This window comes from Choristoneura fumiferana, chromosome Z (genome assembly GCF_025370935.1).
Source record: "Choristoneura fumiferana chromosome Z, NRCan_CFum_1, whole genome shotgun sequence".
In the NCBI taxonomy this organism is placed as follows: Eukaryota; Metazoa; Arthropoda; class Insecta; order Lepidoptera; family Tortricidae; genus Choristoneura; species Choristoneura fumiferana.
In genome coordinates this window covers 25,930,829-25,945,948 of record NC_133472.1, presented here as the reverse complement: position 1 = coordinate 25,945,948, position 15,120 = coordinate 25,930,829, and the positions used below count along the sequence as shown (strand labels likewise).

At 35.9% G+C, this 15,120-nt stretch overlaps 1 protein-coding gene across 1 annotated transcript; it reads left to right on the top strand.

The window, feature by feature from the left end:
* The first annotated feature begins 2,076 nt into the window (after positions 1 to 2,076).
* Positions 2,077 to 15,120, top strand: LOC141432681 (protein SCAI). Its single transcript, XM_074094390.1, has 11 exons — positions 2,077 to 2,219; positions 6,480 to 7,295; positions 7,480 to 7,662; positions 8,024 to 8,377; positions 8,469 to 8,704; positions 9,091 to 9,276; positions 9,357 to 9,632; positions 9,785 to 9,955; positions 10,540 to 10,742; positions 11,510 to 13,856; positions 13,907 to 15,120. Exons 2-10 carry the CDS (start codon positions 7,186 to 7,188, stop codon positions 11,567 to 11,569), a joined length of 1,779 nt encoding a protein of 592 aa, XP_073950491.1. The 5' UTR covers positions 2,077 to 2,219; positions 6,480 to 7,185; the 3' UTR covers positions 11,570 to 13,856; positions 13,907 to 15,120.

Here is a 15,120-nt window from a genome sequence, read left to right as displayed (position 1 = left end):
GAATTCTAAATATTATTTACGTTGTGCGTATATTTTAACGGCTGATTTTATTGTATTCTCAAAATTTTGAAAATAATTCTATCTGGCGAATACTATAGCAGAAAGTAATTTTGATCCGATTGAGTCAAAGTAAGCAAAATGATAAAATAATGTCAAATGGTAGCGAATGAAAACAAAAAAGGACTGAGTTTTATTTTACTCGTTAAGAAAAGAAGAGGTATGTAATTTCATACAATTAAGAGAAATACTTTAGTTAAATATTCTCCTTTTTATGCAAACCGTACAACCACTACAATTGCAATTCCAGGCTCTCGCTAATTCATCTATGTATACCTATATCATGATTAATAAAATAATTGAGTATGACCCCGGCCGGGGCAGGGGACAAGGTCAATTAGTGCTCAATAATGTCCCATGATATTTACTTATTATATTTTATGATTTAGAAAAAAAAAGTATTTTGATATAAACTTTTTGGAGTAAGTATTTAAAAATTGACGACTCTGCGTGGTAAAACTAGGGCCGAGGTCTAAGGCCGAGGTACAACTTCTCATGAACTAAGTAGACTGGTTTTCCCTTTTTAGTTTTTACCATTTTTTTTAAAGAAAGTCGGGTTCAGAGTTTTCTAGAATTCCATTATCATTGTGATAAATTTAAATTGTAGTTTTTCATAATATTGTACTTACAAAAATAATTATGAGGAAGGTATTTATTTATGCGTGACTTACTTGTAGTGACTGCCTAGGGAGTAAATTATGAAAGTGGTCAGGAGAAGGCGGTACAGTAGGCTAGGTACCCAAGATGACGCCGTAGCCTGATAGAGGTATTACCTTTGCAGGTGACGCAGCGCGGGTCCCTTAAATGCATCCTGACCCGAGTTCGAGGAACGATCGATTACGGTGAAAGGGCAAGTTGCGCCGTTTGTTTACTACTTTACTACGATTGTACGTGTGAGTATACGCGCTAACCTTAAAATCGAAATATAAAAAACTATCTGTATACCTAAATATGGCTATCTCGTTGCATCTTTGCACTTTATTTTTAACCAATGCTGTGGAGAGTTTTACCCTTTTCTTGCGTATATGACATCACCCATTGAGGGATCAAAGTGAGAGGGGCGAGGCCGATTAGGGTTACGCATGCGCACTCAAGATCCATGCGTTTTCATTAGTGATGGGCGCGTTCCTTCAATCTGTTTGCGGTGATGACACAGAACCGCGTTAGAGATCACATTTTTTTTATTAATATTAGATATAGGATTTATTTGACGACGGATAGCCGAGTGGTTAGAAAACCTGAATGTGATGCTTAAAGTCCCGGGTTCGACCCCTGGTCGGAGTAGATATGTGTGTGTGTATGAATAATTTCAATTTTTGCAATCCAGACTTGGACTTTGATGTTTCATATGTATTTAAGAATGTATTTATCTATATAAGTATTTAGGTATGTTTATCCGTTGCCTAGTAGGTACACTTATTAAAAAGCTTTGCTAACTTTGGGATTAGGCCAATCGGTGTCAACTGTTGACATTTCAGTTGCCAAAAGTACCTACATTGAGAACTATATTCAGACTGAAATAAAACCTACAGGTTTCTTTGTAGATAGGTGACCCTAATTTTGAAACCCTGCTTATGTGGTTACCATTGCACCAACTCAAAATGCAGCTGGCTTTGCATCAGCGGAAGACATCAACAGGTCCTTTGGAGCTTGTTTCATTCTTGAGGAGGGTGTGACCTTTGGGGTCGTAGAGGCTAAGCGCGCCCTGATTCTATAAAGATCTCTCAGCGCACTTTAACCCTCACCGAATCAGCGTCGCCAAAAAAATCTACCGTACTACTAAATAGCTTTCTGAGCACACTTCTCGGTACCTATGTTTATTTCAAACATTAATTAACCAAAATAAACTTTAACAGTACAATAATCAGTCACCCTAAATTTGAAATTGCACTTTTTTTATTTCAACTAACATACTAGTATCACGAGAAACCCGTTCAACTGACGCTGAATATCTAGTTTCGGTTTCAAGCTTTCCCCTCACCAACCCCTGAGTCCCCCATCACTAACTCACCCCTTGTGTAAGCGGTCACGCGGTGTCACTAGATCCGTTGGTTTCTGTTCCGACCTAAGAACCAAACCAAGATTGTGCCTTAAAAAGTGATAAAATATACATAGTGCTGAAAGTATAGGATTGCCCACCGTTATTTAACTGGGAAATAAAGGTACGTGGGCTAACATAATGACGCATTCCCCGCAGCCATTAAATCGATATCAAGCGCAGTCATCTGACATTATGCCGTGAAGTTGACGAGGGTGGCCAGTATTTCGTCACGCAATATGCATTTGATAAATTCTGTAAAAAAAAACGAGGTAAAGAAAGACGTACCTAATCAAATAGCAGGGACGTTTTCTACTTTCTTTTTCGTTTGAAAAGCGGAGCTAAATTCGCTAGGTGCAAAATAGGAGGTGGGGGAACCACGAATCGATCGCAGCGCGCGCCGTGGCCAAACAAGGAACTTTTCAGCGGGCCAACTGTCACTATTTACTAGTGAAATTTACGTATTCGTGCATTATTGAGCAAAAATAAATAAATATGCGCCACGAAATCTACTGCGTACCTACATTGGCAAAAAAAGTAATCACAAATTCTATAAATTTCCACAAGAAAGATGTTTTGTATCGCGTCGGTCGATGTCACTGAAGTTTGACGAATTACACGAGCTTTAATGGTGTGGCTCATTATGAATTTATGATCTTCACATTTTTATTTTCTTTTACATCTTGCCCCACATATTGAGCCAAAACTACTTAATGTCGCGATGTCGTATAAGTGTGGTCGGAATCCAGTTTAAAAAGTCTGCATTACTAACGACCAACTACAGCCATAAATAATCGTCTTCAATATAAGTATATGAAATGCGCTATTCGATTAAATTTGTTTATTTTATTACTTCTCGTGAAAACAGTCATGAGAAAGTCCGTGTCCTGAAATTAATTGATTGTGCCACTTTAGACGGGAAATAAAAAAGGTCAGCGTTATTATCGACACTATAGATTTACATGATCGAGTAGAATATATGTTAATTATGATATTTCATTGAAATTATTTGTTTGTTTCCTTAGAGCCCTTTCCCACGGCAACGTGCCGTTTTTTGCGGATTCGGTTTTTTGCAGGATCACGTTTAGTAGTATACGTGCTACTGTGGTAACATTCACAAGAGCATTCGGTTTGCCGGATATCGCAAAAATCCGATCCAAGTGCTGTACGGTTTTGCCACTACAAACCGGACGACTGCATCCAGTAAAAACGGTATCCAGTTTAGTTATGTAGGTACATAATTTAATGGGTGTTCCCACTAGCATCCTGCATACGGTTTTTTACTGGATACGGTGCTATCGCGGCATGCTATCCCGTAAAAACAGGATGCAAACTTCTGTGTGTGAACACAGGTGTATGATTTTTGCGGTATCCAGTATAAAACCGATGCTGCAAAACTGGACGTCCGTGCAAAGTCCGCCGTAATTGTCTCCGCTAGTTGGCGCTGTCATCGCGCGCCCAGCGAATAACAAAATAAAATAATATCCAGACAAAAAAACAATTGTTGTGATTTGGCTGCGTTTAGCTAGCTAGCAAACGAATTAATAACGAATTAATTTGAGTTGGATTATAGGTAAAAAACCCTGTAAGTATTTTTTCTAACCTTGCTTGTGTACAACGCTTGTCTTACAGTACTTAAAATATAGTTGAGGAGTAAGCCAAACCATTCAGCTCCATTAAGGTATTCTAAGAACAATGACCTTCCATCGGAGCCTTCCATGTATAACTATAAGATAGTTTCGTATAATGCAAATAAAGAAACAAAAAATGTCGTTTACAATAAATAAAAAGAAAAACTCGTGCACCTGCATGAAATTGTACAAATTTTGTTTTTACGGCGTATACGAATTTTTAAAGCATAAATTCTAAGATTTAACTTGGACATTTAATTTATATAGTTTTAATAAATTGCAATTGAATTTTTTTTTCATTTTTATTGATTATTTTTATTTCCATGACCATTTTATCATTTTGTAATTTGATGTAATTAATTATAAATTTAAATTTAATTGTAATGTGGGATTGTTCTTTTTTTAATATTTTAATCGAAGAAAATTATTTCGAACTAGCTGGTGCCCGCGGCTTCGCCCCCGGTGTAGTTTTTTTTTAATTTTCTAAATCTTCTTTTATAAGGACCTTCTCCTGACAATAGCAAACACAACAAAAAAAAAGCGAAACCAGTCCAGCCGTTCACGCGTGATACCGTGACCAAGGGAAATAGGAATTAATTTTTAAGAATAAGAATAAGAATAAGAATATTTATTTGCGAAAATGTAGTAGTAAATACAGTTGGAGAAGCGTTTTTGAGTGCGTACATTTTACTTAAACAAGCATGCAAATTTTACTTATAAACTATTGATTTGTACCATATTAAATAACATTAAAATACTATATTATGTCAAACTATTTTATATATTATACTGAGCGATTAACTCGCTGAAATTACTTTTCACATGCCTGCCTTGGCTAAACCCTTCCTTACCCAGGGTCCACCTGACAAAGTTCACCTGGGTGGACTATAAGGGCACTTGTTCCGAACCCTGGTATCTGTGCACCGGCATCAATCTTATTAACCACAGTTCACTCGAACTGTGGTCTATTGCTACTTTGAAAAATGTTGTGATCCGTAGTCCACCTGACAAGTCCACCCAGGTGAACATGTCAGGTGGACCGCAGGTCGGGAAGGCTCACTCCTTCCTTACCTGTCACAAAATTTTGCCACGTAGGTAGTTCCTATGTCTGCTGATAGTTTTACAGCTCTCGAATAAATTAATAAATTATTTATTTATTTATTTTAGGAAAACAGCTTGAAATAATACAAAGTATAAAACACATAAAAATATTACGGTAATATTACGGATAATTCTTTATTAAAGGATTGTTTGCCTATATAAGCGAAAATGTTTCACTTTTTGTACGAGAAAAAAATACCCGTGGACCCACCAGTGGGCTTAGTATCAGTAGTATCCGTAGTCCTGCCAGGTGAACCACGGGTCTGCGTCAGTATCCGTAGTCCACCCAGACCCAGGTGTACTAAGGGTCAGAACAAGTGCCCATAGTCCACCCAGGTGAACTTGTCAGGTGGGCCCCGGGTAAGGAAGCGGCTAACATGTTATGGGAAATACCATGGAAATACCTAATTATTGTTGTAATGTAAGATCCTAAGCTATCACATGTTTCTGTGAATAAACAAATCATTCATTCATTCATTCATGGTTTTAATCTTCTTTTGGTCTAAACAGCCCTTCGTACCTAACGAAGAAGAATGTGCTACAAAAGTTATTTTGTCGCAAAATAAATTTGATTTTAAAGTACATTTTTTGTTAAACATGAAGCTACCGTGAAACTCGCTCATATTTAATGAAACAAATCCGTATTCGTATAATAATCATACTACCTACATTAGTTTCATCGGGTAGTCGCGCGAGCAAAGCGGCAGCAGCCACCGAATCTCGTTGCTCCTGGAAGGAGGGCTAGAATTGGCCCGAAACATGTCGAGCTAAACTTGATTTAAGACATCCGGATTTGTTTCATTAAATACGTTTTTCGTATTGTTTAAACCCAGAAACCAAAGTTCGTAAAAGACTACGAGTATAAATACTTATATGGAAATATTTATGTAGCAGTCATTTTTGTCTTTAGATTTTTTATATTTTTTTTGTAAGGGAAGACTGTAACAAATAAAGAAAATGTCTCCATCAAGCGAATTTTACAATGCTGAGTAGTGCTAGCGCAAATGCAAATGATTAAGTACGGCTGTACCTACTTATTAAATATGTTTTAAAATAACGCTTGAAGAGATTATGATAACGTGAGTTTTTGCTACCAAGTGGGGTTCGTTCAATATGAACAGGTAGGTAGTAAGGCATTTAATTATTAAAAAATACACATGTGTTGTTGTTTTAAATGCTGGTAGTGGTAGAGCCATTTTTCCAGTAAGTGCTCCCGTTATTTTTTCTAATTCTTGGCACCCAGGTGTAAAATAAAACGATCAAAAGCAGGGCACAATCCAATCTCAGGTACAGTCGAATGCAAAAATATATATACAGCCATAGCGTCAAAATATGTAGGTATACATCGACCTTATGTTTAGTGGCACTAAGGTGTATAGATATTTTTGACGTCTTGGTAACGTATATGCCCTTGACCGTACCTAGGTACTGTACTGTCGCAATAGAAAAGAAAAACGGCACGGACATCAAGATGGAAATAGGTCTAGAAGTGATTTACACCTTGACACCTCACCCCGAAAGAAATTAATTTTAGTGTTTCTTTTGATACAAGAAATCTTAAAATAAGGTTATTTTTAAGTCGGAAATCAAACTTTTATTGTCCAGTTAGGAATATTTAAATATTATTAAGCACGTTTTTTTATCTTTTTCAGTGCCGTTTGCACCCAACCGAGTAAAGAAATTTATGATTTGGGAAATGGGACTGTTTCGGAGGAGCCAAATATCTATAAAGCTTTCGGGCGAGCAAAATCGAGTGATAGGGACATAAAATTTGACTATGATGCAACTCCTTGACGAAAATCTACACATAAAACTAAGCGTACAAAAAATACGCCACCAGAAATTACTTCATTGAAGCAAGAGGCTATTCAAGTTTCAAGAGAAAACAGACCTAAGAAAAATAAAGCGAAAATATCTATAAAGTTCTTAATCTGTAGACACCTACTATAAGTACAAGAAAACTCCTAGATACATTAGCACTGCCTATAAAAGAAGATGTTGGGTCAAATAAGTGGCCACGGAATTTTATTGAATTGAAACAGATAAAAGAACGTTTTTCTTCTTAAGTATCTGTATCTACGAGCCAACCAAATCTGCAAATTAAACAAGGATTTTAACGATATACCTATGTGAAACTGATAGCAACTGACAGCGATCTGGGCGATAAATCACTTCGAACTTTGTATATTCCTGCAGATTTTTCGGACCAACCAACATCGCAGTTGATGAGATGAGAATAAATAACGCTTAAATTATTAAATATAAGAATTAGTTTTTTTTTTTAATTACTTGAGACTTTTTAGGTGGTTTTTGGCCCGACATAGATCTGATAATCCACTTTTTTTTGGTCGCGAGCGAATGGTTGCGAATATTGCAATGAATTCCTCTTTAGATGACCATGGAAGAAAGGTCATCATAGAATTCTGTCATCTTCTTGAAAAGTCTAAACAACTTTTTAATGGTTTAAGGTAAGAACAAAACGCTTGCGTTGTGATAAAGTTTATAATTTTAACAACGGGGGCCGTGAAAATATTTCTAACATGTAGGTACTATACCTACACAAAGGATTATGCAATTTATCTTATCTCATATAAGATTTTTAGGAAGCGCTCAGATTGATTCTCAGTCTTAAATATCATTTTATTTTTTCAGGGAATTACCGCAATATGGTCATAAACAGTGGCACTCGCATTTTGGTAGAACGTTTGATGTATATACGAAACTCTGGAAGTTCCAACAGCAACACAGGGCTATTTTAGATAGCAAATATGGTCTTAAACGATGGCAAATAGGTGAAATTGCATCTAAAATTGGCCAACTATATTACCACTTCTAGTAAGAAATTATTCGTTAATTTTTATACTGCCCGATCGAAGACTTTTAATGAATGTTCCTAGTATAAAAAGAAAACTTGCAGTATCTTACTCATATATTAGGGCTTCAAAGAAAATTTAACTCAATTACCGATTTCAGTGGCACTCGCATTTTGGTCCAACCTGGAAGCCTGCAACACTTTTAGATAGCAAATATGGTCTTAAACGATGGCAAATAGGTGAAATTGCATCTAAAATTGGCCAACTATATTACCACTTCTAGTAAGAAATTATTCGTTAATTTTAATTTAATGGATAATAATTTTTATTTTTCTGTATCACTTAAATAAGTAAGGTACTAAATAATATTGTAATCTTTGCAGCTTGAGGACTAGCGAGACCGCTTACCTCAATGAAGCCTTTTCATTTTACTATGCTATTCGGGGTCGGTGCTATTACACGAAAGCATGTAAAGAAGATAAATGCGAATTAATGGTGAAGAAGTTAAGATATTACGCAAGGTTTATTGTAGTGTGTTTGCTTCTTAAAAAAATTAAATTAGTTCGTGAATTGATTAAGGAGTTAGATAGACAAATAATTGAATATGGGAACACGTATGACCCTGACGACCAAATGGAATGGACGGTTGTCGTTGACGAAGTCAAGGCCTTCATACAGGCGGAGCCTGTAATAACTGTTATACATCCCGACAATCATCCTGTAATCCTTTCTCACAGGTGAGGACACAGTTTTAAAACTATAATGTACGAGTATGTGTAATGGCAATGTTACTCAGATTATTGATAATTAATATCAACCTAATTTTAGGCTGAGCAGTCTCATAACGCCACCGGTCGAGAGATCCCCACAGATGACTTTATCCCTACAAGAAGTACTGATAATTGGCAGTAGCTCACTGCAAGCAAAGTTTTCCGAACTAACTATAGATATGTTCCGAATGCTCCAAACCCTAGAAAGGGAGCCGTCCGGCGAGCCGCAGCACATGTACGACGACTCTCCGCGGCAACGGTTCATATCCAACCCTACTATTCCTACTAATAAAGGTAAGATAAAATTATTAAAAGATATGGGTGCCTGGGCGTCAGCCATTATCTAATCATATCAACTAAAACACTGCTAGTGCTCATCAATAATGTAAACTGTCATGTGAACAATAGCATAAGCGAATTTGGTATTTGGTTGCAATTAAAAAATCTTGCGAATTGACGTGCGTCCCTGTTGATAAACTCTGTAAAATATGTATGATTTTATTTATTCTGTGAATGTTTATTTTATATGCGCCCTAATTTACGCAATTTAAGCTTAAATTCAAGCTTAGCGAGTTTCAAGTAAAAGTAATAACGCGCCTAAGTCAATGCAAAATATATGCAAGCACGTAGAAATACTTTTCCACAGAATTGTTATGTTATTTATAATAAAATTGTTTTAGGTTACAATTTAGAAAATGGACCTCGGCGCGACAGTCCTCACAAATTCCTCTTGTTCAAGCCCTCTCCTAGTCAAGTGTTAGTGTACCTCGCTAGCGGTTGCAACGACCTACCCCCGAGCGGCGCTTTACTTCTGTACATTTCGGCTGACGGGCAGATTGTGCAACCTCCCAAACATTCAGAAGACAGTAAGCAAAATATAATATAAACATTAAAAAAGTAGCTCTAGTGTCAGAGTTCATTTAACAAAACAAATTTTCTCTTTCAGTGGGTTATGAGGTTGGTGGCCTGATAACTACATCCAGGAGTGATATCCATAGGGATTGTGTGAAGGACCTTAAAGGCGCTGCCCCAAGTGCTTCCACTCTCAAATACAAGGAGCAGCAGTGCCTGCACCCGGGTGACCTGTACCCGTTCACACGGCGCCCGCTCTTCATCATCATCGACTCGGACAACTCTTACGTGTTTCAACACATTCCGCGCCACTTTGGGCAGCCCCTTGTCATTTTGATGTCACCTTTGGATGTACCACAACCGTTTCAAGGTTAGTTCATAACATTTGTAGGTACTCTTTATCATCGATTCAAACAATGTTCTTGAATCAATGCAATACAAAACAGATCCGATAGGTATATTTATGTTATGCGCAATAGGCACCTACTAGGCTAGTTTATTATATGTAGTGTTTATTCACAGAAAACAAACACCAGGGCAGTCTCTTCACTATCTTCCTCACCACACCATTAACGGCCTTCGCGTATATTTGTGATATACACAACATGTCTTTGGTTCATTGGGACCGCGCTCAGGGCTACGTGGACACATTTATGGCAGAAGCGTCGCAGATAGTGACCAGAAGTCGCATCGGTATAATTGTTATTTATATATATTTTTAACAAAACAGACTTCTAAGTGCACATTGTTCGCATATAATTCTAATGGGTCCTAAAGCCTACTAGCCGAAAGTTTATAAAAAATCTACGTATGATGCAAGCAAGTTGCACACTAGCGTCAATAGACTAACTATGCTGAGTGAATAATGACGTGTGGTATACGTGGATACTAGGCCTAAATTATAAACCAAACAGTGCTTAAAATACTGCGTAAACTATTTTCAACTTAGACCAGCTGCTTTTTAGACGGACAACTCATTGAGCTTTAATACAATTTTTTAAAGTAGGTAAGACAAATGTTTGAAGTAAGGCTTTAAGGGATAAGTTCGCGTTGGTACATCTTTGTTATCTGTTAATTTAATGTCTGTTTACGTACAATAAAGAGTTTTACAATACAATACAATACAATTACTAGAAGATAAAAAGTTAAAAATATTTTAGTCACACGATCGGGAGTTGGGACACTCCACGAAAACCAAAGACGATTCGTCACCATATCATCATCGTCAAAGCGGGGTGCGAAAAATGACCCACGTTAACTTTGTGAATTTTGTTCAGATGTGATGTACATCATGTTCATGGGCGACGACTACTTGCGGCTGCTGCTGCTGCGTTTCGTGTTCTGCGAGGTGACGCTGCGCCTGCACCGAGCGTTCCGGGCGCGCTCGCAGCAGACGCGGGCGTCGCCGCCGTTGCCCGACGAAATATTAGACCATCCCACATTAACACACATCGTGCTTGATCTGGCTTTAAATCTGCAGGTAACATTTTATTTCTTGCAATACTATACTGCGTTGTTTTCGATCAACTTTGATAGATGGCTCAGTTTATTGTCACACTGTTTCATTGTCCCCTTAAGTCCAGGTGGAATGGTTTCTAAGGGTTTGGTTGATTGATTGGCACTAAATAGATAGTTGTTAAGAGGTATTGCATCTTAGCTAATATAATGCCGTAAGTTATCCTGGATAGGTATTCGCAGACCTAACATACTTTTGAAAGATTTGCGGCATGACCTACGCAGTTCCTACGCAAATGGAGATGGTTCAACGTGCCATTAAACTGCTGAGTGGCGAAACCTAAAAAATAAAATGGCAAATGAGCTGCTTAAAGTAAAACAAGCCATCAAATATGGTACGGGCAAAGTTCTCATCCACAAAAGGGTCAGCTAAATTAGCACGACTTTAATTTCACAGATGTGTTTTACCTCTAAAAAAGCAGTCGGGTAGGTATTCGGGTAACAAGATGGCATCTTGTTCATAAAATTTAATGAATTAAAATTTCGCTATTGTTGCGCAAAATTGATACTCAGAGTTCAAAGGTGCTTTGTACATAATATGCGTACTTTCACTATGTATGATGGCATCTTGTTCGTTACCCCTTACGCAACACAGTTTTATCCATTTGGGGGTAGTCTAATAACCCCTAGGTTCAGAACTAATGTTTTAATTAAATAGGTATAAAAAATCGAAATTCCTCTCTACAGTAACATGAAAATGGTACTCAAGTTCAAATGTGTGTGATTGTACAGGTCCGTGCGCACTTCCACGACGCGGCCGCCGGACCTGTGCAGGCGCAGACCAAGGATTGATATACCAGGGTATCTTCGGTTACATTTGCTAAACAATGAAGCTTTCCTAACGTTTAATCTTCTTCCAATACATTTTTAGAATTAACTAATATCTATTTAAACCCATATATTACCGCACTCACTTTGCAAAGGCTTGATTTATTACAAAATCATAACATGTTATATTTATTCAAATATCTATTAAACATTTAAGGTTCCTTACCTGTGTAAAATAAAAATAACACTTTGTAGTGAATAAGAAAAAATACCTCAAATTATTTAACACTTCTAAGAAAGTTATTGGAATATATTGATATTATATGTTGATAAATACTGATTAAAATATTGAGATATATAATGAATAATCATTATATCGATATATATGTATGATAAGCTTTAAATACTGTTACTGATTGCATCGCGTAATGTTTGTGAAATGTTGTAAATTGAGTATAGTAAGTATAATAGTAGTTTAATTATATTATTACTATTATACACCTAGAGAGGTAAATTTTCCAAAGTGTCAATAGGAGTGTCGTCGGAGAGTTGACTCGTGAACCCCTTCCTGCTGTGAGGTAAGAATTTGCTCAACGGAATTGATTTGTTATGTACATAAATATAATTATTGTTTAAGCTTAAGTACTTAAAGAACAAATAGAAACGCCACTGTTACGAGTAGATTCCAATATTTCTTAGGTACAATAAGAAAGTTGTTTTAAACCATATCCACTTGTCACCGATGAAAGATCAATTATACCTATTACCCTATTAATTACGATGCTTCGTTGATAAAACTTCAATTGACAAGATTTCATATTTCTAAGACTAAAATTTGATTCATTCTCTGTATTCTGTTTGGAAAGAGAAAGACGCTGATAGTTTGAAATTTTCACTAGGATTATTAATTAATTTTTTTTTTCAGATGTGCTTATTCTAAAAGGGCATAACTCCAAAACTACCACACAATAGAGCCATTACTTTAGTCTAGTGTCTATTAAAAAAAAGTGATGACTTAAATCTGACGTTGAGGTTGTCAAACTTTTGTTGTGCGTGGCGTGATTTGCATTCATCATAGGTACTTATACTCTTTGGCATACATATAGGCGGTTTGGTTCTTTCTTGCTCTGAAACTGAAAATATAAGACTTCTACGACGATTTTGGCTATTAATAACGGATACTGATAATGTACTGCAGATATTATACGACACCTGGCTTTCTTACGGATACGGCGGATAATCATAACATTGACGGTTTAGAACGAAATGTTTATCCGGCGCCTTCGATGAATAATTATTGCAATTAGGCACGAATCAATATTTGGTATATTTCGGAGGGGTATATACTACATCTATCCATTCGGGTCTATCCATTTCGATCACAACTGAAAACTCTTTTCTAGTTAATTAAAACTGCAGACATACATTAACATGGCATTATTATTTTTCAAGTAAGAATTACAAATGAAAATCGTGTTTCTTCCACTCCCGCCAAGGGAGCTCTGCGTTGACAGTTCTCATGTAGTTAATATAAGCAACTTATTTAAACAAATATTCAATTAATTATTTTTGTAATAATATCTACGATGTGTAAATTTAAAAAAATATTAAATTAACTTCATTCCTTTTACATTATTGTCAAAATAACCAGTATTTCATTTATTAACTTTATTGTGAGAAAAATATTGGAACGTATGAACATAAATTCATGACATACTGATTTACAAAGATTACTTAAAACTACTGAGTATTCTATATAATCTAACACAACTACGGACTGCTAAAATTTCATTTGAATCAATAATAACACTATTATTATTATTCCCTCAATGGCGGCCTTAAGGCTTGGATAATAACACTAACACGTCGGTCGTTCGTTATCCGTCAAGTGCCAATATCAATGTCAAATTTTGGTCAAATTAAAAATGATGACAGCTTTTTTCTCTGGTGAAAAAGGCAAAGGAAACATATATATTCTATGGTAGTAGTGGCAAATTCAGATATATATTTTTACCTTATTGTATTTTTTAAATATAGATAAATAAAATAAAATAAATAATTTTCAGGTGTAAAAAATGAAATCTCGTCAATTTGAGAAAATCTTAACGAAGAGCTCAATCGATATAAAAAACTTGATTTTAGGAATAACAGCTAACTTACGTTCACTTGATTGTATTGTACTTATTACCTACACTAAAATTCCATCTTAAGGTTTAGTGACCTAATGACAAATCGAGTTCGTGAAGCTTTTAAGACAGTAGGTACTTACTTAACTGCTTCTTATTTTAATTACAAAGTTGAAAACAGCAAGGTACTTACTTAACTGCTTCTTATTTTAATTACAAAGTTGAAAACAGCAAGCGGGTTCGTTGTAGTTCCCGTTCTCGCTTGTCTTACGCGGAACAATGTGGGTGACAAGTATAAATAGACCGCAATGAGATAGGGAATAGAAGTGATAGTGTTCCATATAGGTAAAATAAATGAAATCGAAATGTATGTGAAACTGACAGATCTTTCCATTCTATTCTACTTGCGGTCTAATCATTATCTGGTTCAGACTAACTGCTTTTAAGTTCCAAATGACAAATACAAGATATATATGTTGTGGACCAAATGATAAATCGGTCATTTTTGAGAATGCCCGGGCATTATGAAAAATTACCAATATGAGATAGCAATTTGATAAAAATTTATTACATTGCCCGGACATTATACACAATATCTATCCCCTATTGGGCAAAGTAGTAAAAAACACGTCTCATTACTGTTTTTTATATTTTTACTTAAAATTTAATTAATGTATAAACATCTATCAAAATCTGTAAAGTAAATTATCTTAATGGTAATCGTAACTTAATTCTGGCATTCGCCGGCCGCGGCCGCTTCGCTCGCTCGGCTCGTGCAAGTTTTGGTCACAGTTGAACCTAACACGCTCGTCGTCGCACCTAACTTTCCGATTGAATTAATCAGACCAACTAGCCAAGAATCAGTTGTAATCAAATTGCTCAACTATCATGTAGCAATATTCATATTGCCGGCCAATGTGATAAATAATGATGTTTAGATAATAATTATCACTTTGCCCGGTATAGTTTGTCATTATTTATAAGGCTCGGGCATTATACATAATGCCTTTATTAATAACTTGGTCCATAACATATATACTAATGTAAAGACAGTTTGAATTACAATAATGAACATCTTCGTACCTGAAAAACGACGATATGTTCCGCTTTCATGAATGCAACTGAATATTTGCTAAGTACCCACCCAAGTGATAAATATACACCAACGTAATCGAGGATTCCCATAAATGAAACGTATAGATAGATACAGAAAATATTATTGAGAATATGAATTAAAAAAAATCATAGGTAGGTACCTACCTAAATAAACGGATTTTCAAAAACTGCTCGCAAAATAATAAAATGATTCTACTTATTTAGAATATTATACATAGTAGCTTATCATATGTACATTTTCTAGATATGCCTAAATAAACGCAATATTATGTGCAAATTATAACACAGGCAAAAATATTGCCAAAACAGTTAAATAAAAATATCAAAACTGAA

Excerpts from the sequence above, each read along its gene's own strand:
- LOC141432681 (XM_074094390.1), top strand. The coding sequence starts at position 7,186 with ATGGTTGCGAATATTGCAATGAATTCCTCTTTAGATGACCATGGAAGA. Across the intron at positions 7,296-7,479 it reads CAACTTTTTAATGGTTTAAG|GGAATTACCGCAATATGGTC; the intron begins GTAAGAACAAAA and ends TTATTTTTTCAG. Across the intron at positions 7,663-8,023 it reads CAACTATATTACCACTTCTA|CTTGAGGACTAGCGAGACCG; the intron begins GTAAGAAATTAT and ends TAATCTTTGCAG.